At 37.5% G+C, this 26,425-nt stretch overlaps 1 protein-coding gene across 1 annotated transcript in view; it reads left to right on the top strand.

The window, feature by feature from the left end:
• The window catches only part of GALNT1 (polypeptide N-acetylgalactosaminyltransferase 1), an 83,630-nt gene that overhangs the window by 36,942 nt on the left and 20,263 nt on the right, over nt 1-26,425 (top strand). The window contains exons 3-5 of the mRNA XM_079300269.1: nt 3,975-4,204; nt 9,992-10,166; nt 23,407-23,573. Of these exons, the coding sequence (XP_079156395.1) occupies nt 4,066-4,204; nt 9,992-10,166; nt 23,407-23,573 (481 nt within the window). The 5' untranslated portion in view covers nt 3,975-4,065. The remainder of the gene's footprint in view (nt 1-3,974; nt 4,205-9,991; nt 10,167-23,406; nt 23,574-26,425) is intronic.

Genomic DNA, 26,425 nt, shown 5'->3' with positions numbered 1-26,425 from the left:
CACATCCATCAGTCTTTCAGCAGCATCCCAGGCAGTATCATTGTTCTGGAAGGGCACATCCTCGGGCTTTCCTTCTGTTGCCACAAGTTGCTAATTTCCTGGATTTGTCTTTCTCAGCCCCCATCTTGGGAGTCTCCATCCACTTATCCTTTGAGTGCAATGCTTTGCTGTCTCTTCTGTTTTTTCATCATGGGGCTCAGGTTGGTGGCACTCCCAGGTCTCAGTGGAGATGCATCCACCTGCTGTTTTTCCTTGCTCACTTTGCTCCATAGCCTCTTCCACTGAGGAAGCAGCTCTCAGGCAGAACGTTCCTCCCATGGTTGAGGCCACTATCACCTCCCCAGCAGCAGAGGGAGGAACCAAGCACACAGCCCAAGCCCTGGATGGCAGAGCCTCTTCCCAGAGCTCCAGGTCAAGGCTCTGGAATGCTAAGAGCTGTTGCTTCCTGAGTTTCTGAGCCCGTCTGCTTCCCTGCTGTGCTGGGGAAGCAGACAGAGGGAGTGCTGTCATAAAAGCAGGGTAGAAATGCAGTGTAATTCAGGAGATGCTAGGCTGCCCAAGGGAATGAGAGCCTTCATCTAAAGGTACAGGGAAGGGCCTTATCGATGGAAAGCTGCGTGTGCTGAGCTTTCACATCACTGTCTTTTCATCACTTCCCCGAACCCTCAAAGGATTCAAAGGGTTCACAAAGTGTCTTTTTGACATTTCACTGAACTGACAAAGGAATTTTCTTTTGTTAGAGGCAGATATACTGCCAGGCCATGGATTCTAAAGCACTTGAAATAGTTGGTATTTTTATGAACGTCAGTCTGGATTGTGGTTCTCCTGGTGTCTTGGTAATTTGAGGACCCCAAAGCACTGTGCTCCTGTGTGTTTTATACTGTTTTACAGCCTGTGATGTCTCACAAGTCTGAACTTCAAGAAGTGTGAAGCTAAAATAATTGCTAGAGTTTTCTTTCAAAACACATATTTTATTAGCATTTGTGTTCTTCAAGTACAAGCAGAGTGCTGAAAGTGTGACTTGATTCTTTGCCAAATCATTTCTATGGTGTCCCAGTTTGGACCAAAAGAAACCTATTGTATGAAGAGTTTAAGGGCAGTCATGCACTATGTCAGACAAATTTTGTCTGTATACAGTATTTGTTTCTGCCAGTGGTTGATATGCATATCTAGGGCAGAGAATAGGGGAAGCTGGAATGATACTTCCTTGCTGTACTCACCTGGAATGTAGTGACTTGAAGTTCACAGTCAGGGACTGCCCAAAGTAGGGGTGAGGACTTGGTATTTAATAGGTGATGAAGAGACTTGCAGCCCTGGCAGGGATGGTGGCAGGCAGCTCCCCTGGATGAATGCACACTGTAGGAAATACATTCCTTTTCTGAGTTTTAACCTTTTGCTGCTAAATTTGTTTGATTTCTGCCAATACAAGAAGAAGGAGTAAATCTCTATTCACCATCTCCATACAGCTTTTGATTTTATAGACCTGACATTTGATTTAGGTTACATCATTTCCAGCCAGGAAAAAATGCTGCTTTCATCTTATAATGAAGCTGTTCTTTGCTGTAGTCATTCTTTTACACTTCTCACTTGTTCCTTCTAATCCCTCTATATCCTTTTTGAAATGACAAGACTGGATGTTCACACAGCACTCAAGATGAGAAAGCAGATACTGTGTAATGGAATAGGGATGGTTTAGTTTCTGTTTTAACATAGTAGTCTCTAACAGATTTATTTTTCTTTCACTGCTGCTGATGGTTTTACAGAACTTCATAGTACAATTCTCAAGATCCAGAGTTCAGGTCTATCCTCCTGTCTATTAAAAAAAAACCAACCAAAAAAATCCCAACCAAACAACCCCTGAAATTTTTTCATAAAGTATGTCACTTAATGTTTCATTGTGGTCATTTAATCTGTTACTTTATAATCAAGCTGTTAGTTACAGATACTTCTGCAGTTCCTGATTTTTTACAGTAGTCCCTGTACACCAAAACTCTAGAGATGCAAGCTGGGATCCCAAACAAAATTCATTCTTGGCATTTGATGTGCACCTATGCAGGAAGCAGAGGGTTGTACACCCTTCTAGCCTTGCACAAGTGGAGGCCACAGGCTCCTGTGTTGCTGTGCCATCTAAATCTGTGTGACTTCAGTGTAAAGGGGTACAGGGAGATAGGAATGATTCTGCTGCCAATAAGAAAAAATAAGCTGTATTTAGAAAAGAGTTGTGGTGTTTTCCCTTAATAAGGTGGGGGGAAGCAGGGGTCAGATTATGGCAATGCAATACTAAAGAAGTGCAGTCTAGGTGATGCAGACTGTTAATGAGGTTTTTGCATAGTCACAGCTGATGTGCTTTAACCCCAGCTGGCATCCAAGCCCCATGCAGCAGCCACTCACTCACTCCCCACCACCCCAATGGGATGGAGGAGAGAATGGGAAGAACAAAAATGAATTGAGTTAAACCAAAAGCTGCACAAACAAGTAAAACAAAACTAGGAGTTCATTCACCATTTCCCATGGACAAGCAAATGTTTGGCTATCCCCGGGAAAACAGGGCTCCATCACATGAAATGATTACTTGGAAAGACAAAAGCCATCACTCCAAACATCCCCTCCTTTTTTCTTGCCCCAACTTTATATGCTGAGCTTTATATGATTCCATATGGTATGGAATATCTTTTGAGTCAGTTGAGATCAGATGTCCCTGCTGTGTCCTCTCCCAGCCTCCTCACTGGTGGGGTGGGGTGAAGAGCAGAAAAAGCCTCAAATGTGTGTAAGCCCTGATCAGCAGTGGCAAAAACATCCCTGAATTATCAATGCTGTTTCCAGCACAAGTCCAAAACGTGACTTCTACTGATTGCAGTGAAGGAAATTAACTCTACCTCAGTTCAAACCAGCACAAAGGCTTGTGATTAAAGTTCTCCTTTCTATAGGAAATTTTTTTCATTAAAGCATGCAAGTAAAACTTAGGGTATGTAATTTGTAAAATGCTAGCACATCTTTGAAGTCTCCTTATTTTATTCCCTTCATTTTCTGTGTGAAGTGTCTACAATTCAGGTTTTAACTAGTATGGTGTTCCCACTGGTAAACATTTCAGGAGTACATTGACTTGAAATATGTCAGTGGTAGTTAAAAAATAATTAAAATTAAACTCCTTCATATTTTTTAGTATGAAGAAGCTCAAAGCTGTTCTTGATTCTTCCCTACCAGTTATGGAAATATGAAATCTTTGTAATGAAATCTGTAATTTGAGTAGGACAAAAGAGAATTTCAAAGGTTGGCATTCTAAAATTGTAGTGTACACATTGAAAAATGTATAAAGGTTTGCTCTATAATAAAACATTAAGCTAGCAAAGGCAGTTTAAATGTCAGAATTGCTAACTTAAGCTTCAAATACCTAATAAATTGTCATGGTGGCTTATGGGTATTTTGTTATCATTGCTTACTGTTTAATTTTACTAAAAGAGTTTTTAATTTTGGTTTGATGAAAGTAAAGCCTTCTTCTGTGTGATGAATGTGTAAAATCCTGGAATTGTAGGACAGCATTCCTAGTGATGGACCCAGAATGTCAGTGTGTGCTACATGGGAGAAGCATGAGAAGTATTAACCATGGGATTCACAGTAGAGATTGGTATCTACTTCCCAAGATGTTCCTGGTTTTCATTCATTTAAGTTGTCCTGGTCTCCAGAGGATCTTCTAATGTCATGAGCCACCTTCTTTTCCAGTGGTTCAGCAGAGGACTCTGTTTTGGTCACTCATTTTAATGTTTCAGGTGATGAATGTTAGCATAATAAAGGATTGGAATAATGCTGCTATAATTGACCCCATTCCCTTATCTCACTGAAATGCATAGAACATTCATTTTCTTCCATACATCATAACTAAATTGTTACCTTTAAAATGGAGTTTAAATTTCTTGTAGCATTTTGTCCTAAGGTAAATTTGTGACTTCTTTCTCTTTCTTTTTTTTTTCTTCCAGATTTAGAACGTGGTCTTTCAAACTGGATTAAAAAAAGGCTATTGATATTTTTATTTATACTTTTTTATTTTTGTATTTGACTTAAAGTGCCATGAAAAAATTTGCATATTGCAAGGTGGTCCTTGCCACCTCTTTGGTTTGGGTCCTTCTGGATATGTTTCTATTGCTGTACTTCAGTGAATGCAATAAATGTGATGAGAAAAAGGAACGAGGCCTGCCAGCTGGAGATGGTAAGTTTTCTGCTTGAGTATTCTTTACATTATGCTCCTTTAAAATTGCACTATTTTTAAAGGTTTGAGATTTTTTTTCTTTTCCTCAACAATGTAGCACAAGGTATCACAGAATGTTATGTGTTTCTTTGAATGACTAGGGAATGACCATGTTGCCTGAGATGTATGTTGCATACTTAAAATACTTAAGGTGAAGAATTTTAAGCACGAATGTCTATGGAATAACTCTAAAAAACTATGCAACAAGAAGTGCAGCAGTGTCAGCCGTGTTAATGCAGTGTAAAGCATTTTTAGAATTTCCATGAGTGAGGAAGCAAAGGCACTATTAACTTAATTAGGCCTGCTAGTAAACCAAACCAAACCAGCAGCCAAGCTCATTTGTCTGCCTGCCCCTGCAAAAAAAACCTCTTCAACCAACCAAACTGAAAAACACCCCTTGCACAACCCCCTGAACCCCAAATCTGGACGAAGACTACAGCAATAAGGCATAGTAAATTTTGTAATGAAAAGGTTTATGATAATAGAATGAACTTGGACGTACAAGTGACAAATAGGAGCACATGCTTGTGTACATAATTTTTAAGTGAATGCTGTATTATTCAATACTAAAGGTTTTCAGAGAAGCTTTCAGTTTTGTTATTGCCATCTTAGTCTTTGAATACTAATTAGATGAGCTGAGTGTGGGATTGTTTTGTTTTCGTTTTTTTTGACAGCACTACTATTGATGTTGCCAACTTTATTTTTAGGAAGTCAGCATAGTTGGTCACATGGGAGAAAGGATTAGTGCAGGGAGATTTCTCATCCCTGCAATGTCTCAGCATATGCATTTAGAACTGCAGGCAGCTGCCGCCTCCAGCTTGTTTGTGAAACATCTAATTTTGTAGTTTGGTGTCTCTCCCACTGAAAAGGCTGTGTCTGTGTTTCACTGCTGGTATTGGACACCTATTCAGTGATGATAATTGTGAAGTCCAATCAGTTAATTGCACTCAAGGTTCTTGCTTTCCATCACAAAAAACTTTTTCACCTGTTGACATCAGTATGAAACTCAGCCTTCCTGGGAAATTTTCAGAAGTATTTTAAGAATAATGTTGCTCTGTTACAAAATAACACTGGGGAGATATTTAGGAAATGTCAGATTTGGTTTACTTGTTTTCTTTCCCTGCTATGAAAACAAGCCAATAAATCTCCACAGAGAGCACTGTGTAGAATGTATAATTTCTGTGCTCAGCACCTCTGGACTGCTGTTTTCACAACTGCATGTGAACATTTTACAGGGGTTCTAATCCACCTGAATTTTGCAGAACTAACTTAAATTTTCTGTTGCTTGCATTGCATTTTTTGGGTTTCTTGTTCAGTAAGCAGAAAGGAAGGTCACAAGAAAATTAATTAGGCTCATGTAGAAAGTATGTCTTCTACAAGAACTCAATCTTTTTCTGTTGTTTTTTCTCAGAAGTTTGGAAATTCTTATATGGAAGGCAATGACTGATGTGTTGTTATGTAGGAATACATCTACTTTCTGGCTTCCCATAAAGCAATAACTTCTGCCAGCAAACAGTAGGCGAAGTCAATATCTATCAGCTTAGTGTGGTATATTGATAATGTTGAAATTTCAGATGACTTTACACATGAAGTCGTTTGGGGGTACCCTCAGGTGAGGGAAAGTCTTCAGTTTTGATAGATTAGTATTTTGACTTTCCCTGTACAACACTAATTTTACTTATTTGAGTACAATCTTTATTCTGACCTCTACCCAAACCTGTGTGTTAAAATTCTGGATATATTTTTAATATCTTACAGTTGGCTGGTAAACAAGCAAATTAAAAACCATGCAAACAAAACCTTGTATATAGCAAATTTTCTTGTTTGTTTGTTTGTTTGCTTTTAAACAGCTGATTTGTAGTAAGGAATGTGCAGGAATAGGTCTGCTAGAAACCTTGGTTGACCCTGTGACATTTCCTTTTAACCAAGCTGCATGCCTGATCATATTTTTACTTGTTCCAGTAGTTTACTGACTTGCAATCTGTAGTGGATTTACTCCTGCTCAGAGTGCCTGAACTCTTCTCAGATAACATTGAGGCTGTTTTGTCTGTGAAGCTTTTATCAAAATCTGCTTTTTCACTTCACTTTTTCTCTGCTTTTAATTTCCATAATTGAATTAGTTTTCTTGAATCAGCATAAATTATGCTAATGTTCTGAATTTAATAGTTTCTTGTCCATGTCACTCTGGTATATGGCTTCTCTTTGCAATTCATGGAAGAATTCCATGGCATTTAATGAACTTACTCAACATAGAAATGAATTTTACTGAATTTTACATCAGCTGTGGGGGAGCCTGTGCTTGTGCTGGCTGATACTGCTGCTCTTTCTTCTCCCTGCCATGACCACCCTAGAGGGGCTGGGAGAAAACTGGGAAGCAGCTCTGTCCCAGTGCTCAGCTCTGAGGTTGCCTCACCTACTCTGACGTGGATGGTGCACACCCCTTATCCAAAATGCCACTGTGTTCTTCCTATTGCCACATCTTCTGGGTGGTAGTTCCCTTTTTGTAATTCCTGATGATTACTCAGTAAAATTCACAAAGAGCAATTAATTATTTAATTGTTTAAATGTTGCTATGAATTGGAAAGAAAATCACTTAATCTTAGTAAGCATCATCCATGTTATGTAGTATTTTTTTCCAAATCTAAAATTCATAGGATAGTTACTTGAGCATTATTGTTTTCATTGGGGATTGGCATTACAATTTAGATTTCACAGCCTGGAATAGAGTTTACCTAATAATTGTAAATAAGTTCCAGACTTAAGAAGAGGGTTCAATTAGGGACCATTATTGTAAACAAAATATGCCTGGGTAGTACTGTGGATTTACTAATAAAGTAATAAAGTTTTGGGGATTTTTTGTGTGTGTATCTGTTGTGTTTCTGTAAGTACCCTGTATGTCATCTCTGAGGTCTTGACTTAAATGAAGATGAGATGAGTAATTCTTTGCCCCCAGTTATAGGCTTTTTAAAGGTCTAATTTGGCACTTGATGTGGTTTCTAAATAAACCTTCAGATATATCCTCTTCCTTCTTTTTTCTTTCCTTCATCAAGGTGCATTCCCCTTCTGTAATGATTAAAAGCGCTGGGGAATCTTCCAGAATTAGGATTGGTGAATTGCAAGAGTCATGTAATAGCTTCTCTGTTATTTACACTTTTCCTGGAGCAATGACAAAGTAAAACTAAGACCAGCCATTTTTGTCAGTTGTCAATCAAGACCTTGCACTTTGAATTTTGAACTCTGATAAAGACGGAATCTCACCTGCATGAAAAAATCCTAAGAAGAAAAGTGCACAATTTCAAGATTTAATTATTGAAAATCTGAGTCATTTGTCTTAAAACAGTCTTGTTCTATTAAGGTTGATGGGTGTGTGAGAGGCAGAACTGCTCTGAGCTTTTACCTGTCCAAGCAGCTTTCTTGTCATTATGGTGATGACTCCAAAGGTGACTGGACTTTGCATTGGTCAGTTTGCATTAAAGACATCTCACCAGAAGAATCCACTCCTTTTTCCTGCTTTAGATGGTCTTAGATGTTGAAGTATCTGGTTTTCATCAGGCATATTGCCTGGTAAAATAATTTGTAGTCTACAGACATAAAGAGTTCCTGATTTTTTTAATGAAGATCTGGAAGAGATCAAGCCTTCTTTGAAACTAATGGTTTACCGATACAAATAAGAAGTATCTGGAAATGCATTACTAGATTTCTTATTTAATCAGGTGGTGATTCAGTCATTCATTTACTTCTGTTTAGTTTAACAATAAATTAAATTTCTGTTTGTTTGAACAATGCCATCAGTACGTGTAGTCCTTCAAAGGAAATTTTTTTAAATTTAACTGACAAAAGAACGCTGTGGTTTGAATTCTTAACAATGCACTTGTTAGTCATTTTGGGGGAACGTTGTTGGTTTGTGTTTATGTGAGAACTACACGCTTTTGTGGGAAAACAGATAACCATAAAAAAACCCAAGTTCTCAGAAACTTGAGGTGGTTTAAGAAACTTGAGGAGATTGTTAACTTTTCCTGAAAAGTCATTGCCCTGCCTGTGCCCAGCTTGACTGTCTGCATTTAGTGAGTTGCACAAAATATCTGGATCTAGTTACCTGTTTCTGATTTTTCTGCAAGGAGAGTGGGGTACTGAGGTAAAATGTATAATCAAACAGTATGTATTTGTTAATGACATTTAAAAATTCAACTGATGAATTTGTGGAATTTATACACCAGTATCCAAGTCACTGATGTGCTAAACTCATCTTAACAGGAATAGATATATGAAATATGAGAGATGAGCTTTTGGCTGATTATTCAGTTTAACTGGCTTAGTGAAAGTTAAGAAAGAACAGGAAGAGTAAATGAGACAGGAAATTATTTTCTTCTAAATAGGTAATTTGGTAGGATAAGACATTCACTCTTCAGAACTCTGAAATACATACTGCATACAACTATATTCTGACAGGGTTTTAAAAACTGTTTTAGGTATGTGGACACCCATTGTTTAATCATTTTCTGTCGAAGTAAACCTATGTACTCATTGCTGTACACTTAAAAAAAATTGTTGGGATAGTTCACATAATAATACCAAGCTGCATGCATAAAATTAAGCCCAAATAATTACTTCATTGTATACCGTAATTTTAAGTTAATTACCCCCAGAAGGCACAAATTCTAGTTTAAAAGGTTATGCAAGTGCAAGTCAGCAGGTTTTGATGCAGGTTGCAGCCACACCTTGTGAAGAGGCAAAGATGCAAAGCAAAGTGCTTGCTCAGCTCAGCCCGTGGCTGAAACGAGCACCTCGGCACTTCTGCTCAGGATTTGCTCCAACACACTTGCTCCATCCATTTTCAGTGGATGAGTGGCTGGCTGGCAACTTCTAGGGTTTTATTGCTCAACTGGCAATCAAGGAGAGTTTGGTAAAATGAAAGCACCCTTGTGATGGGAGGATTTTCTCTGCTAAACACTCTTGTATGAATGCAACTAATGCAATTGCTTCAGGTACTTGAAAATGAAAGTTTCTCAAGGAGCATGTTGTGCTTGTTACCAGCTAGCACTAAATGGAGACTAGCAAATAGCCTCATTTATTAGTAATATATATTTAAGTCTTAGTTTTTCAGCAAAGATGGAAGGCTTAGACCTTTTTTTAAAAAAATTCTTTTTGTTCTTTACATGGCTGTTTATTCTGCCTAAGGTTTAATTACACTGTGCTATCCTAGATGCAAATTAAAGATAATTTGAAGCTAGGCTTGTTTCTTGGGGATTTAGTGTCTTTATTTTAATATACTTTCTGTTCCTCTGTTTAGACCTTAAATTGCTATTTTTTTTAAATTAAAACTTTTGCTGAATTTGTAAAGCAGTAATGCACCTCAAATACAGTATTAGAGCATTTCTGTTCAGGAGAAAAGTGAGTGGTACTTATAAAGAGAAGTGTAACTTTATAAAAACTGTTCTGAATTTTTTTTGCATTTTTGGTTTAAAACCCTAAATAATTCAATAATTTTCCATTACAGGAACTCTGTAAAGTCAATTATGATGTAATGGTGGATAGAAATAAATTCTTATTGGTTTTTTACATGAATTGTGGTGTGTAAGAAAAGCACTTAACTATTTCCGTTAAACTCCCAAACGTGAAGATTGGTTTTCACTTTCAAAACCTGGTGGGCTTAGAACTGTTCTAAATATAAGCACTCTTACAATGTAAATTAATGTATAAACAAACAAAAACAAGTTTATAAGTTAGTAACATTTTATTTTTTCTAAGTTCCAGAACCCATACAAAAACCACATGAAGGACCTGGAGAGATGGGAAAGCCTGTGGTCATTCCAAAAGAGGAGCAAGAGAAAATGAAAGAAATGTTTAAAATAAATCAATTTAATTTAATGGCAAGTGAAATGATTGCACTCAACAGATCTTTACCTGATGTCAGGTTAGAAGGGTAAGTACTTTATGTTCTATTGAAAATGTACTCTCTTTAAATGAACAACGTGCAAAGAATGTTATGGACAAATCCAAAACAACAGTACAGGTTTCTAAGATATTACTGTTCAAGCAAACAGTTAGAGAATTTCCTGTATATAAGACACTTATTTGTAAAATAAGATGGAACAGCAGAAACCAGTTTTCTTTAGTGTTATTTAACTTTGAATCTGATTACAAGTATGAGGTCTGTTCAGGGAATAGAAATTAATTTCATTGAAGGTAAGTTAAGCATTGGCATTTCAGGAAAAAATCACTTGTTTAAAAATCTCATGCCCTGCTTGTAATGAGGCAGACTAAAATTCTGCATTATGTAAAATAAAAGAGATTGGGTGATGAGAGAAATACTTCAAAAATTTTCTTACCTAATGAAATGTGCAAAGCCTCATTTAGATTGCATTATAATGTTTTCTAATATCCATCTGGTTTGTTTTTGATCTTGCCTCTAGAATATTGATCCTTTCATAGCTATTTGAGTCGTAAGTAATTAAAAAGAAAATTGTCGCCTTGTTTTAACAAAAAACAAGATTGCTTTACTCTCCTGGGACTACTCTGACAGGATAGCTGATGACTCCTCCCACCTCAACCCTTCTTCTTTATGAAAAGGACATTCAGGTTGAATAAAACTTATGAAACAAAATTTTCCTGATTATCTACATTCTCTTGCAAGAATCATATGCTACAGAAACTCCATTTCTTTAGAAGCTCTGCTTTGCTGCTGTATACACAAGGCCTAGCTCCTGGATGAATTTGTTTTTATCTCCTATCTCAGAAGATAGTATCGCAGAGTGAGATGAAGCTCTTGCTGCTTTTTATTTTTAATGTCTGATAAAGAGCTGGTTTGTAGGTGCCTTCATCTGTTGTGATGAAAGTGATTCTACAAGTTCCTGGTAGTGCTGATGTTCTTGATGGCTTGCTGCTGTTTTTAGTTAATGGAGGCATATTTTTCAAAATATGATTTCACAAGATTGAAACAATGTAGGTTTTTAATCGATTTTTGAAATATAAAAACATACATTTGAGGATCTTAAATATTGACTTAATTGTAACCTTTGTGAGGTCTATACTTTGAATTAGACAAAAATGGAAAAAGAAATTGTTATAAACTATTAAAAAATTATTACCTAGGCATCACTCAAGTTTGCCTGCGATTGAAATTGCAATTTCAAAATCCAGTTTAGCTAAATAGGAATTTTTGTCTTTCGCATTTGGCTATGCTCCACAGTTATTGTATTTCACAGTGAGGCATGTACTATAAGTTTTGTAATGCTGCATTTGCTTCTCTTTTCCATTTTGTCTGGATACAATACTCTCACTATACTCTGTGTGTGAAAGTGGAATCTTGGTATAAAATTTTAGGTATAGTCTCAGGACAGAGTTGTATTTTTCTGTTCTAGTAGATTCCTACCAAAAATTTAACATTTATGTGTGTTTACATTTTTAGTAGTTTTTGAGAGGAAAAAAGGCTTTCCAAAAATCCCTTCAGCTTGTCATCTTTTCAACGTGTACTTTATAAGGTCATGCTAATTAAGAAGTCATGGAGTATGTTAACATTTCTCTGGCAAATTTGAGAACAATACTGTGTTTATAATGCAAGGGTATCTTAATCTCTCTGTGTGGATCAGTATTACTCTTCCAGAGCACTGTAACCACTTTCAAAGTCATGAACACTATAAATATACTCTGGTGTTGTGTGTCTGAAACTATTTCTCTGATTAGTCAAAATACTCCAAAATCAGAAACACTCTGTGCTGCGTTAGTGGAATGCTTCTGTTATAACTTGTTCTATCTATGTCCCTGGTAATATGGAAATAGTTTGTGGAGAAGGAGACTGGGCAATTTTTAATCATTCCTCACCACGTTTATGTGCCTAGAGCACAGCTGCCAGTAGCACTTTCAATCAAGGTTTTGAAAAAGCAGAATATGTTCAAGGGCACGCTTAGCTGTTCAACCATGTAATTATTTTCTTCACAAGTTTTGTGAGTTGCTTCCTTTAATGTGGTGTGGCGGGAAGAAGTGATTATTTCAAGTCCTCTAATTCTCCAGCATGTCAGTTTTTCTGAAGTACAGAAGCCTGCAGAGGTTTTGCCTAACAGTTAATCATCACAAAGCTGGTGGAATTAAGAGCACCAGGACCAATTTGCCACATTTATTTAATGGGAATGGCATGACGCATCACTGGAGAGCAGTTTTGGAAGTAGACTGCTTTATCTTTCAATTAATTTCTAGTTCTGCCAAGCCCCTATCACCTGTGCAAAGACAAGTGTGTTGGTCCTGGAGTGCTCATAGGTTAATCTCTGCAGGTGATACACTCTGGGAATCATGTTTCTGTTTTGGCCAAGAAATTTTGTTTTCTTACTAGAAGAACAGAAAGGGGATCTTCTTTAATAACTTCTAGACACTTCTCCAGCTAAGGGAACTCCTCAATACAAGACATCTACAGAAGCTGGCATCTCTGTTCTGCCTAGTGTGCCTCAGTTGTATTTACAAGGTTTTTCTTATTTTTATTATTCGGCACAAAATTACCAATGCACATGGAACCTAGAAAATCATTGACGTGCCAGAATTGCTGGTCACTTTGTGTCTTTAACTGGGAGCATTGCTCTACTTCTCTTTATCCCAGCTGAATGTGATTTGCTCAACAGAAAAAGCTAAACCAGAATAAATTTTTTTAGCCTGGATACTTCCCTGAATCTGGGCTGGGACACATTAGTGTAACAAACTAATATAATGGACAAGGCTACAACCTCTGGAGAAAAGCTGTTGCAGGGGAAGAAGCAGCTGTGCATACCAGATTGGTTTTAAGTTGTTAATAGAATTATTCTTGCAAGCATGTCTTATTCTAGCCTGTGAATCAATCATCAAAGTGGGAGTTGATTCACAGTTGCCAGGAAAATATGCAGCTGTGGGCTTGACATGACAGCAAAGAGTAAAAGATGGATGATCAGGAACACTGGAGTCTTGCCTTGATTTTGCTGAAGATGAGGGAGGCAATGAATAAAATAAGTATACTAGTGAGTAAAGTACATGTTCAGCTGTGCCTGTGTGCCTTAGATTGGTGTTCAGGCTGGAAAGTAGGGAGGGTGAAAGCATGAAATTTGCACGTTGTATGACTTGGTTTGGCTCTCAGTGCCTTTGGAGGTGACTTCAGAAACTGCTTTGCAAAATGAAGAATGAGTATTGTGCTTTGAGACTGAGCTTTCCAGCCTGAACTCATTACTTAACAATTTGTGGAATATATAAAACTTTTAAGTAGACATTTGTTCTCTGTTGTGAGAGTTTAAACCAAATTCTGAGATTTTTTTCACTTGAAAAGGGCTGCTTAAAACACTCTGTTCTTTCTGGCACAAGCAATCAAGTCTTCAAACAATGAAGCCATAGCTGCAACAAAATGATTTTGTGTTCATGTGGCTCTGGTCACCACTGGAGCTGGTGATGCAGTGCTAGCAGGGTGTCATATTTTGCAGGTTGGTATTTCTTGGAACGGTGATGGGCTTCCCCAAGTAGACCTGCAGCCAGCAGGAGTGTCCACCCTCCTTGCTGATCCCTCAGCAATACTTTCTCCAAGGCTACAGGTTCCATACAATTTAGCAAAGATCTTCCTTTTCCTTTTTTCCAGTTGGTATAATATTGCCAAAATTAAGGGTGTTAGGCATCTTAGTATACCTCAATCAGTTCTGCATAGAGTCTGTGGTCTCTTAATTATAGTTTTCTCAGTTTGTCTGTACTCAGGAAGGGAGGTGTGTTGACATTTTGAGTGCTATAAATCATGTTAAGATGTAATCAGAGTTTTTAGCCAAATGACCTTACATATTTTGAGTCAACTATGTTTAAATTCATACAAATTGCAACTTCAGCCACTTCATGGAAAAAAAAAAAAGGTGCATATATCTGAGATCTTCATTAATAATGTCAGATTGTTGTTATTTAAGGTTTTTTTCTGGATTGAAGTACCCTGCTGAATTCCTGCCACTGAGCTTACTTCCACAACTGGGAGAAAGTAGACAATTTTCCAGGTTGAATGCCATTCTTCTAAGTTACATGTATATTGTTTATGGCAATTTTGCTGATCTTCTTTCTGAGTACATCTAGTAAAATAGTAATTCTGACTGGTTCTCTCATGTCTTTGGTTAGAAAGAACAGAATTTAGATTTAGGCACTGTTAATTAGATGATACAATATAATGTTTTTCAGTTGCCACAGTTCTGGTTTTCATATCTGTGCTTTAAAAATGTAATGTTGATTTTAAGTACGACACATGCACGTGAGAGTACATTGGAATTTGGATTTTTAGTTTCTCAAAGCAAATTTGCTTGCTCTATACTTTAGAATACTGTAGTTGAATCAAAATATAACACATCCTTAAAATCAACACAATCTCAATGTAAGGAAAATAGCTTGAGTAGAACTATTTATAGTAGAACAAATGAAGGCACACATGCAAGAGCATGCTCTTGGAACTCAAGTGTGATATTTCAATGGGTTTTTTAAAAGACTCATGGTATTTGCTGCTATATGTGGCTTGTGAAAGTGTCTTCTCTACTTAGTTATTTTAATTCAGAATAATAGCTAAGGGGTAATTTTATACTACATATAATTTGGTGTAAATGTGGATTGCAGATGAAAGAAGTTATCACTTCTGTTGATACTAATCTGGTAGTTGTGTGGTCTAAATGGACACCAAAAAGTGGAAAAAAGTACAATTTGTTGATTCAGCAAAGTGAAGTAACATGCACAGCAGCCATAGGACTACCAAATCTGGTGGAAAGAAAGGGATGGGAACACAACTGTAGTGATGAAAGGTGGGTTTATTGCTTTTGGCAGCAGCCCACGGTCACACCGGATTATGTGGAATTTGGTGGGGAGAAAAGCTTTCTTAGAGAACCTGAGCATTAAAATCCCCATGAGGCCTTGGGGACTTAAATAGCTCCATAAGTTGTGATATACTTTGTGAACTTTGTGTATTCATTTAGCTCAGGTCATAGTAATGTAAAGACAATAAAAAATGGGTAAAGTTGTCAACACAAGTGGTGGAAGACTCAGGAGCTTTTCACTCTCACTGGAAATCCAGGATGTTAATTAACTCGGCATCTGTACAGAAAATCTGCTGAGCTCATCACCAGCAATGTAACTTTCAGCAATGTCATGGCAGTCTGAAAGCATGGGAGGCATTAAAGACTTTGCCGTTCTTTCAAGCGGGAATGTTTTTTCATCTGGCTTTTGTGGTGCCTATGGCTTGTTACTGGCCCCTTGTAGAATCAATGTTTGGAATTGTTCTTGTTCACATTGATTTAGTGAGTTAGCTGAAATAAATTCCCTATAAACCTTTTCCCTAGAGAAAGCTTAGAGGGGAATAAAAGGACTTTAAAAATCAGCTTACTTTCTGTAAACTGTTTTTCTGGGGTGGATGCACTACACACACACACACATATATATGTACATACATATATACACATCCAGATGTACATGTGCACAAACACTTGGCAGTCTCATTCTTAGTTGCATTCTTCTTATTTGTGCTCATCCATTTTAGATGAGCTGCCATATCCTGAAATTTATTCAGATTGTTAGGTCAGGTATGGAAAATAATTGGTCTAGAGATCTTAAGGTTCAATTTCAGTCTCTGAGGACAGAATTTGCTTTGGTTCTGTCAAGAGATGCTTTTCTGTGATTGCTTTCAGGATAAGGAAAATAGTCAATTGCAGCTACTATTATTTTTGTGAAGTTCTGCTTGAATTTTGTAACCACAATGGTTTTAAGAACCATTTTGGATTTTGTTTCCAGGGTTTAAGAAGATTTCTACTTGACTCATGAGATAATGCGACCTTTCTTATATCCAAATCTTTGAGATCAGAAGAAAGGAAAATTTCATACTCTTGATGTCAGGTAAATTATGTAATACTATTGAAGGCAGATACTAAGCAGGCTGCATTGAAATGTTTAAATAAGGATGAGGGATTTGCCTGCATCCAGGACACCTGCTCAGAAAGAATAATTGAAGTTGTGATGTGAATTACAGAAAAGAAGGCCTCTTCCTAAAATGAATTTTTCTGATTTGATTGGAAGAAGCAGATTCAGGGTAGTGTGAAGTTTTTGTTGCAACCTTTTCTGCAGTGCTTTATTTTTGTTCAGTTGCAAGTTAAAACCATGGTTGTATGCAAAATCTGAGTAGTGAAATGTGATTTGGCATCTTACAGTAGCTAGTGATCCCATCTCTCTAAGAATTGCTTTTAGTCTTTTTAGCTGCATTGCTTCTATATGAAAATGAGATCTTTATCAAACTTGATTGTTCTCAGTTTAGGAGCTTGGAGTGTTCTTAAAATTTATGTAAAAAACAGATTCGTTAGCACCTGTCTTAAATGATATTATGAGGTTGCTGCTTACACTCAATGATCTTTGTGGGTCCCTTCCAACTCAGCACATTCTGTGATTCTGTGATCCAGGAAAGACCAAGTCAGTGTTTACCAGAAAAACACCACATGACTGGAGTCCTGGTGGTTCTTGATGCAGTGTTTTGACATTTTCTCTGACACCCTGCTACAGGGCGTTTTCCCTTGATGGAAATGTAGGTCAGTCTCAGCAGCTTCAGGGTGGCTCTCAGAGCCTTATTTCAAAACTTGTTTTCACCTGTGATTAAAGTAGAGAGGAGGTTTCTTGTTGGGCATAGCTGTGCCTCAGCTCTGTAACATTAACTTTATTGCAAGCTATAACTTAATGCATATGAACAGCTAAGCAATGGAATACTGACATTTTATAGCACAGTAGTGATATTCATCAGATATCAGTAATTAAACCTGAGGTTTCATGAGGGGAGTTCAGATTTTCTGATTTTGTTTTCTATCGATCTGGAATTAACTTTTGTAACCTCAAAGGAAAATAAATGTGTGTTTTCAAGTCAAAGGATACTGATGCTTACTTTCCAGGGAGACTCAATATATTTTAATACTGAAATGTGCATTGTTGGTACTGCATCAGTAACATTAAACGAATTTATTACAGAGGCTGTGCTGTGTAGTATTTCCTCAATACTTCAGCTCTAACCTGATTTTCAGCAAGACTTGGATTACTCCTATGTGTCATTGTCAAATTTAAGTTCTGAGATGCAGTTTATTTATAACTGCAGTTTTTATTTATAACTGTTGTTTGTAGTATGCAAGATAAAAGATTGTACTAAATTTGTAAGATGACTAAACGTGCTTCTCTTCCTGTCCCAAGCTGTTGCTAGTTCAGCTTTCAAAAATGCATTGGCACTGTGTTATTGTACTGCACATACAAGCACCAATCTGAGCTCCACTGGGATTTCCCAACTGAGCTGCTCAGTGCACAGGAGACACTTGTGCTCCATCTCTGTCCTTTATCAGAGTGCTCTAGGCTGTGTGCACTGGGCTAGAAAACAAGGATTGCATACATGTTTTACTGCTGTTAATGTTTTTGAGCCATTGTAAATTATTGCTTGTGACTTGTTCCTTTGAAAGGGTGGTAGAATATGGGAATAAAACTGGAAACAAGTAGAGAAATCATGGCTCAGGTAGTGTCTGATTCTGTTAATTTTTATGATTAGGTGAGTATCAGTGGCCTTGTTTTGCACAATCCATTTTTAAAATAAAAGTTTCAATGTGTGTCTTGTTCTCCTATTTCTCCTCTGTGGAGAATAACATGTTGGCAGCATCAGAAGGGGTAGAGGTCTGCCCTGTAGATTTTTAGAAATTTAACATTTATTTCCAATGCAGATTATAATTATGCCTCATCTTTCTAGAAAATGACCTAAAATTTATTTCATGTTTTGCCTCAATGAATGAGATTTTCCTCGTTGTGTCTCACTGCATAAGCATTATGGTTGTGTATAACTGATTTCCTACAAGATCTCTTCCTTGCTTGTAGCTTTGTTTGGGGTGTGGGTTTTTTTTAGCTTATGAAGAGGCATTTAAGAGCTATTCAAATAGTAAATCCTTGTTTTTCACTTTCAGAAGTGATTTGGCATGCCTTTGAAAGGTGTGTAGAGATCACTGCTAACATTGTAAATATATTTCTTTCAAGATTTGCCGACATTACACATGTAGCACTCAATCTTGGGTGTCAGAAGTAATTTCTAAATAAATTGATCCATGAATGCAATTTTATAATATTGATAAAATGTCAACTGCTATTCTATAATTAGATGGCTGCACAGATGCAGGGTCTTTCTAGTGTAATATTTGGAATATTTGTCAAAAACCTAACAGTAAACTGAGAGAGGCAGCATGAGGAGAGCACAGGTGATGTCCCAAGTTTCTGGAGTCTCTGCACGCCTGGCTGTGGCTAGAGTGGGTGGGTGGCTTTTGTATTTCTGAGTTGGACACTGAGGAGATCAGATTGCTATTAGAAGAATTTCACCTTCTGATGTATTCCATTGAAGCATCTTGTTGGGTCATCTGGTAGATTTCTTCTGCCCTTGCAGTGGAGAAGTGCATTTGTTCCCTTACTCCTTCACTGGTGTGAGAGAAGAGAGGCTTCCAGTTCTGTCAGAGGTGGAGAAGGATAGAGTGTGTGTGGTTGTGATGTTGTGGAAAGTGCAAAATGAATAGTTGTCTTTGCCTGCAAGTTTGTGCTGAAGCAGAAATTAAACTGTGAGATTTAATGGCTTAATTTTATTTGGACATAATTGCCTTACTTGTTGTCTCTTCTGGTTATTTTTGTAATGTCTCCTGTGGACTATTTGTACTCTGGTCTGAAAGAGAATGTAGGAAAACAGTTTACTCAGAGGCTCTTCAGATGCATTTGAAGTAGCATCAGGTAGTTTTCAAGTGCTTATACTTAATCCATTGAATAAAAATCTCTCAGTTTTTTTTCTGAACATTTTCCCAAGTAAAACCTGCAGAGCTTCTATGAAAGATTCAACTTGTACCTTCACAAAGAGTCACAAATAATGACTAGCAAAACAAAACTCAAGGTATCTTTTTAGCCTTTCATTTAAAAAGCTTTTGTAATGGATTTAAAACTTTGAATTCTGGCTACAGGATGTAAGGAACAGCAACATGTATTTATTTTTTGCTGTCATTGTTCTTCTTTAGCACTGTTATAGATAAATGTTAGGACCTGTCCCCCTTTTGTTTGTTTTCAGTCCATTAACTTGATTTCAAGTTATAAATTATTCTTCTAGCACTGCCCTATGTTCTTGAGGAGATGTGGACTAACTGGGTAATTGTAATGAACTGGGCCAAACTATTCTCATAGAATCACAGAACCATGGGATGGTATGGTTTATGTTGGAAGGAACCTTAAATATCATCTAGTTCCAACCCTGCTGCTGTGAGCAGAGACACTTTCTCCTGGACCAGGTTGCTGTGAACACTTCCAGAGTCATCCACAACCTGTTCCAGTATTTAATCACCCTCACAGTAAAGGTTTTATTCCTATTATCTAGTCTAAAGTGGCCAAATTTCAGCCATTTAAACCCTTAAAGCCATTCTCCCTTGTCATGTCATTATATAGCTTTGTAAAAAGTCCCTCTCCATATCATTTATATCCCCTTTAGGTCCTGGAAGGTGCTGTAAGGTTTCTCCAGGCTGAACAGCCCCAGCTCTCTCAGCTTGTCTGCATAGGAGATGTGCCCTTGGATAATCTTTGTGGCTTTCTTCTGGACTTGCTCCAACAAGTGCATGTCCTTCTTATGTAGAAGGCCCCAGACCAGAATGCAGTACTCAATATTCCTAATATATAATGTAAGATTGCAAAAAGGTGGAATTCTGTGAAGAGTAAGTGTGAGCATCTTACAAAGGTCCGAGCAGAGTCATGTCTTTATAGCTGTGTTTGTAAAACAGCTTTAAAAAGCCTAGGTGCTAAACTTAATTATTTTTTCTCACATCTGATTTTGATGGGGCATTAAAATTATTTGATAATTTAAATACTATTTCCTATGTAATTTTCTACTTCATGTGTATTTTCCACTTTATTTCTATCGTGGTTTGACCCCAGCTGGCAACCAAGCCCCGTTCAGCCACTTGCTCACTACCCCCACAGTGAGATGGGGGAGATAATCAGAAGGGTAGAAGTGAAGGGTTGAGATACTCAGTTTAATCAGGAAAGCAAAAGCCACACACACAAGGAATTCAGGCACCACTGCCCATGGGCAGGCAGGTGTTCAGCCATCTCCAGGAAAGCAGGGCTCCATCACCTCTAACTTGGGAAGACAAACTCCATCACTCTGATTGTATTTTAAAAATCTGGCCTATTATTTTTCTGTGTCTTTAGGTAATAGGACAGAAGTCCTTGTTTGTGTTTAAAATACATGATGTTTTTGGGGAGCTCTCACAGGCTAAGGAATATATGGAGTCGCATTAGCTGAGAGTTTGCATAGTGAATGCTGTAGATAATGGAAAGGATGATACATTGTATGAGTAGACATTCTCAGCTGCTGTTTGCAGTCTTCATTAAATTACTGGAAATGGTATGCCTTCCTAATGTTATGCACTCAATTTTAAAACTGTTTGAGGCATGATCCAACAAAAGGAACATAATGTATTAGCAGCTCATTAAAATTCAAATTGTCCTTAATTCATAGCCTGTGTGTCATACCCCTCATGGCTTTATTCTGCTTCTAATGTTGCATAACATGGTTGAAGCTAATGCTTTATTTTAAATTCTATAGTACTCCTTTCTGGGGTAATTTGTTTTCAAATGAAAGACAAAAAGAATTCTTGATTTAAATGTTTGTTAATAGAATAAAACATGAGGTTTCTTTAGAAGGCTAATGTCTAATCATGGGCATCAAGTGTTCTATTTTATTTGTCTTATGTTCTGCAGCATTATATTCCTGGTGGGTGGGGGGGAAGGAGTTACCAGTGTTTTCAAAATTAAAAACAGGAGGTGTTATTTGTAAGTATTCATAGCAATTTGTGCAGATATGGCTAAAAGGTATATATAGAGGGGCAGGTGAAAGGAGTATTAAAAACAAGGTCTCCTGCTTTCAAGCCTTTCATTTGTCTTGCCTGCATCAATGAATTTTTCCAGAATAATTTCATACCAAACACTTTATTAAGAATAGCATTCAAAAATGCCAAGCCAGTTTTTTTATTAAACCACCCCTGTGTTGTGCCTGGCAGGTGTTTATGTGTTGATAAACAAATGTCCTGGGTTAAACTCAGCCAGCAGCCAAGTATAGGGTCACTCCTGAACTGCTCCCCCAGGAAAGGCTGATCTCTGGGGGTGAGAATAGACATGTTCCACTATGGCAAGGTGGAGATTCACCTTCTCAGGACAGAGCAGGAGGGATGCCTTGCAGTGGGGAGGGGCGTCCCCAAAAATTCCTGTAAGCTTCTTCCTGTCAGTGCTGAAAAGTTCCCCCTCAGCGACAGATCTCAAATGTTTCGATATATTTATAATCCATGCAGTGTAATGTTGTATAAACATTGTAGTGCCTGATCACTTGGCTGATGTTTATACCAGTTCATTGATTTGAGCTCAGTATAATAAAATCTTCTGTAAAACTATTATAAAAGACAAGGCTGAAGATGAGAGATTTCATACTGCAATGGTAGATCCTGGGCTGTCCCAGAATGATATTCCTGGTGAATGACACATTGTTACTGCTTTTCGTAGAGAACTGGCCCCTCTCGACTTTTTTACAAATATTCTTCTGAAAAGTAGAGGAGCAGTTGGTGGATTTGTATTACTATTGTAGCTCAAAGTCTACAATCAAAGACTTGTTTTCTGATATAGGGAGCAGTGCAGCAGAAGGAGTAAAACATTTTGGGTTTTAAGTAGCAAAGTAGACTGAACAAGTGGCAAACATGGGGATAAAATTATTTGGCTTATGATTGAATTTTTCATCTGAAATTCATAGTGTTTTTGTGAAAAGCTATTTTATTTTTCAAGAGATACCAAGGAAGTAGCTTTTTCAGTTGGCATGCTTTGCAACTTTTTTTTAATATGTGAAATAAATCACGATAACATAGGGATAGCAAGCTTTCCATAAAGATTTTATAATGCACAGTTCAGTGTGATGAATAATTCAATTAGGCATATTTGTATAATAAGTAGGTAAAACATTGAAGGCAGATAGTGCCTGATCTGACTGTTTCAATTCTCAGAAATGATTTCACAGAAGCCCTTCTAGGTATTTCTTCATTTGCACCTGGACTTACTGATTGTTTCTGAGATATCCGTGCACACTGAGCTTTTGGCACCACCTCAGAGCTGAAACGCTGGTTTGCTGTGAGAGCTGTTCTGAGAAGAGCTCTGGCTAAATGAGTTATCCAGCAAATAAAATATTGATGTTGGGAGCCTAGTTCTGGCTGACATTCCTGGTGTAACTGTTTGGCATGGTGTTGGATGCTGACACTGTGATCCTCTTGTATTGGCAGGCTGCTCCTTAAGCTTTGCTTTTGTGTATTTAGGATAGAGGATATGCACTCTGTGCTTCTCAAGCCTTGGGACAGTGCTACTGTTAGAATGATAGTCATGAATACTTGTTAATATATTTTTGTAGCATTTAGATCAGGTTACAGTACAGTGAACTGACTCAGCAATTTGGGATCTAATAAAAGCTTTTTTCTTGGAAAGGAGCTCTGTTGAATACATTTCTTTTTCCACCTTGGTATTTTCCTTTTGTTAGATCTGCATATATCTCTTTAATTTTAGTTCTTAAAGGATTAATAACATCAAATCTTACATAAGTAACTGTGTCATTTTTAAATGTGCAGGAGGAGCAGTTCTGTGCAGAGAACACTTACATTTGTGTGGTTATTTTTTTAGAGCAGAATTGGATTTTTTTCAGACTTGTGATCAGTACTTTGTGTACAGTGCATTGATTTTTATAGGGGATAATGAAAACGTAATTTGTTTTAAAATAGCGTTGCAGAATGTAAAAATTTTGGCTTCATGTGGGGTTACTTGAAGTGTATGTCACAGTTTGCATAAATGCTGTTACGAGAGCTAAACCTATGATTTTCCATGCTAACTTTGAAAAGTGAGTATAATATATATAGTATAATATATAAGTGAGTATATATGTGTAAAGTGAGTAGATATATATCTCCTTTAATTTGGTGAATTTTATAGCACTTTGAGCATGTGTAAAACATTCACTGTGCATTCTTTTGTCCCACTCTACATAAAATGGAGATATCAGGGATGCTAGCGGCGATACTCAGGAGAGAAAGCTCAGACTCGCAGCTCTAACTGAAGGCTTGACCTTTCCAAATCCCTGCTTGAATTCTCAGGTGTAAGACGAAGGTGTACGCAGACAACCTGCCCACGACGAGCGTGGTGATCGTGTTCCACAACGAGGCGTGGAGCACGCTGCTGCGCACGGTGCACAGCGTCATCAACCGCTCCCCGCGGCACATGCTGCAGGAGATCGTCCTGGTGGACGACGCCAGCGAGAGAGGTGAGCACAGCACACAGCTGCTCTCTGCGTTTCAGGAGCTGGCTGGGGTGGGATTCTGAGCAGGCACAGCACCCGGGGCAGGGGGAGGCAGAGGGCGCGTTCTGAAATACAGGTGGATCGTTCCGCGCGGACTTCTGGTCACTCTTCTGTTGGCAGCGTGGACTTTGTGTTTGCTAGGGGGCTTGTTCTATTACAGTTTTAGCATTTTTCATTTAGCATTTTAACACATTCATACAGCTTGAGGGCGTTTCAAATCACCTGGTGAATGATAGCAAAGGCAACTCTGATGCACACATTTAAATTTACTATCACTGCCGCTGTTTGGCTCGGTGTTCAGAGGGATCAATTTTGATTATTCAGTTCATGGGAAGTTAAAATTCCATTTCTGTGCTGCTAGAGGTTGCATTTCTTGATAAATAGTGCTCCAGATGAAAACTCCACACTACAGAATGAAACTTGCCATGTGTAATAAGCAAAACATGAAGCTGATCTTTTTGTAGGGCATAATAATATTAAGTATATATTTATAATATCTTTATATTAATCTTCATGATATTTTTAAATTGCAATATATTAGAAATAAAAATAATATTATTTTATTTTTATATAATACTTAACATTTAATTTTAGCTAATAGTTGATATTTGGCTTGTTCTTTCCTTAATATTTCTGGCTGGTATGGGTTATGAAGTCCTTTTTTTTCCTTGTGTTGGTGAATGGAGGTGAGTGGGTAGTAGAGGTTTACTAAATAAAACATGTCTATATTTTTATATTGGTCCACCTTTTTTTTTCCTTCTAACTCTATTGTGAAAGTTTTCTACTGGAGCCAAAGCCTAGTAGACCACTAGAGAAAAAGTATTGACAGCCACCAGTTGTAGGCTATATCAGAAGAATTCCCGTGTGTCAGACATAGAAGAGTTTTGCAGCATCCTGACATCTCAGCCTGTTGCTTCTCATTCCAGTGATGCAAAATCCATGTTTTGTTGCCTATGGTAATTCCAGTTTCAGAGTAAGGTGTCTGACTTGTTCAGATGGCAGGATCTGCGTGTATGAAGAGAGTCACTGGATTTGCCCTAAGGAGCCCCATGATACATGGGTTACAGTGGCTAAATGGGGATGGTTAGGAACTTACCATGGTTAACAGGAGCTTTTGAAGCTGAAGAGCACTAGCAATGGATTTTTGCTCTACCCCTGAGGTGGTAGCAGACACCTTCAGGTGATGTGTGTGTGCACAGTGCCTGTCCCATGCTGGGTGGGTGTGGAGCAGCCAAGGACAGATCCCATCAGCCAATTGCACTCTCACCACTCTGCTTTCCTCTCTAGGGTTATGTTTGCACTTGTCTCTGCTCCTTTCCTCTCTTGGGCACTCTCACTTGCTTTTGCTTTTCCTTTCTTATCTAACTCTAAGCGCTTCAGCTAATTCCAGTGCAATTTGGAAGAAAGAATAGAAGCATTAAATAGAATTACATTCTGCCAACAGAGGAGAAATGCCTGTGCAAAGTGCCACAGAAATGTGTTTCAGATTAAATGGAGAGGCATGATCAACTTTTTGCTTTTACAAAGGCAGGATATCAAATTTTTGGTTTTGTACATGTGCATAATTTGTAATTATACTCCTTGATTTGTTGTAGTTCTTTAACCTTTATGTAAAAAAATCTACATTTTATTTATCAAAATAGTTCTTGGCACTAATTCAGATCTGTGCTAATTATTATTTGTGACAGGTCAGCTTTCAGTATGACCTAGAAATAAAGAGCAAGCTAATATTAGAATATGTAGACATCATATTACTTATGTTTTGCCTCTTCAATTTCTGTTTTAGAAAAAAATCAATTTCATCATAGCAATAAGTTGTCCTCACTATGAATCATAGAATTATAGTCCACATAAAAAAGCATGTGGCTTTCTCTGGATAAATTTTCTGTTTCTGGGCTTGGTAATAAAAACAAATTAACTTAATTCCAGGCTGAAAGATAAAGCATTTCATACTTTCTTTGGTGGTGTTACTGAACCTGTTCCAATATTTCTTTTTGAAGTCTGTGATCTTCATTTCAGATCACTTAGGCATCTTTTATTTGTTGTTCTTTTCAGCAATTACTGAGAGGTTGGGGTTTTTTTGTTCTATTTTCCAATAACTTGTTATGGTTCCATTAAGCATGCTTTTACATTAAACAAAACAGAAGGGTACGATGCCTGAAGATGTGAAGGGTTTGTGTTTGCTACTTAAGCATTCTGTTTGTGTTGAATTAAAACAGCATACTTTTCCAGAAAAGGACAATGTTCAGCCTGAGTATTGTATATTGAATTCCAACATCAGAGTCACTTTAATTGGAATAAAGTAAGCATTCAGTCTGCCTGAAGCACACTTTGTACCTGCTAGTGTCACACTCTCAGAAGAATGCATTTGCATGATAGCATGCTTTTATTTACACCCAAAAGAAAAGCATTGGAGAGAAACAAGACATATCTGTATCATCGTTCTCTAGTTACTGACCAGGAGTCCAAATTTAGTTTTTTTAAGTATTGATCTTTGGTAACTAGTTGGAAATAGTTAACAGGAGAAATCATGCTTAGCTGGTACCTCAGACTAGGTCAGCACCCAGTGTCCAAGTGTGATAGGCAGGTTGCATCAGGATAGACATCCACAGAACTTAGCTATAGAGATACAGGTCAAAGCAATGTGACTGGAGCTAAATCCTGCCAACAATACTTACAAAAATATTCATACTTCTGAAAAATATATGTTTGCGTGCTTATCAAAATCATAAACCTGTGTTTTATTGTAGTTTAATTTGAAAAAAAAGCTTTGAAGCCTAATTTTTCACTCATATTCATATCAGTGTGACTTGGTA

This window comes from Erithacus rubecula, assembly GCF_903797595.1.
Source record: "Erithacus rubecula genome assembly, chromosome: 3".
Taxonomy (NCBI): domain Eukaryota; kingdom Metazoa; phylum Chordata; class Aves; order Passeriformes; family Muscicapidae; genus Erithacus; species Erithacus rubecula.
The sequence above is the reverse complement of the archived record's forward strand: the minus strand, read 5'-3'. Positions and strand labels throughout refer to the sequence as shown.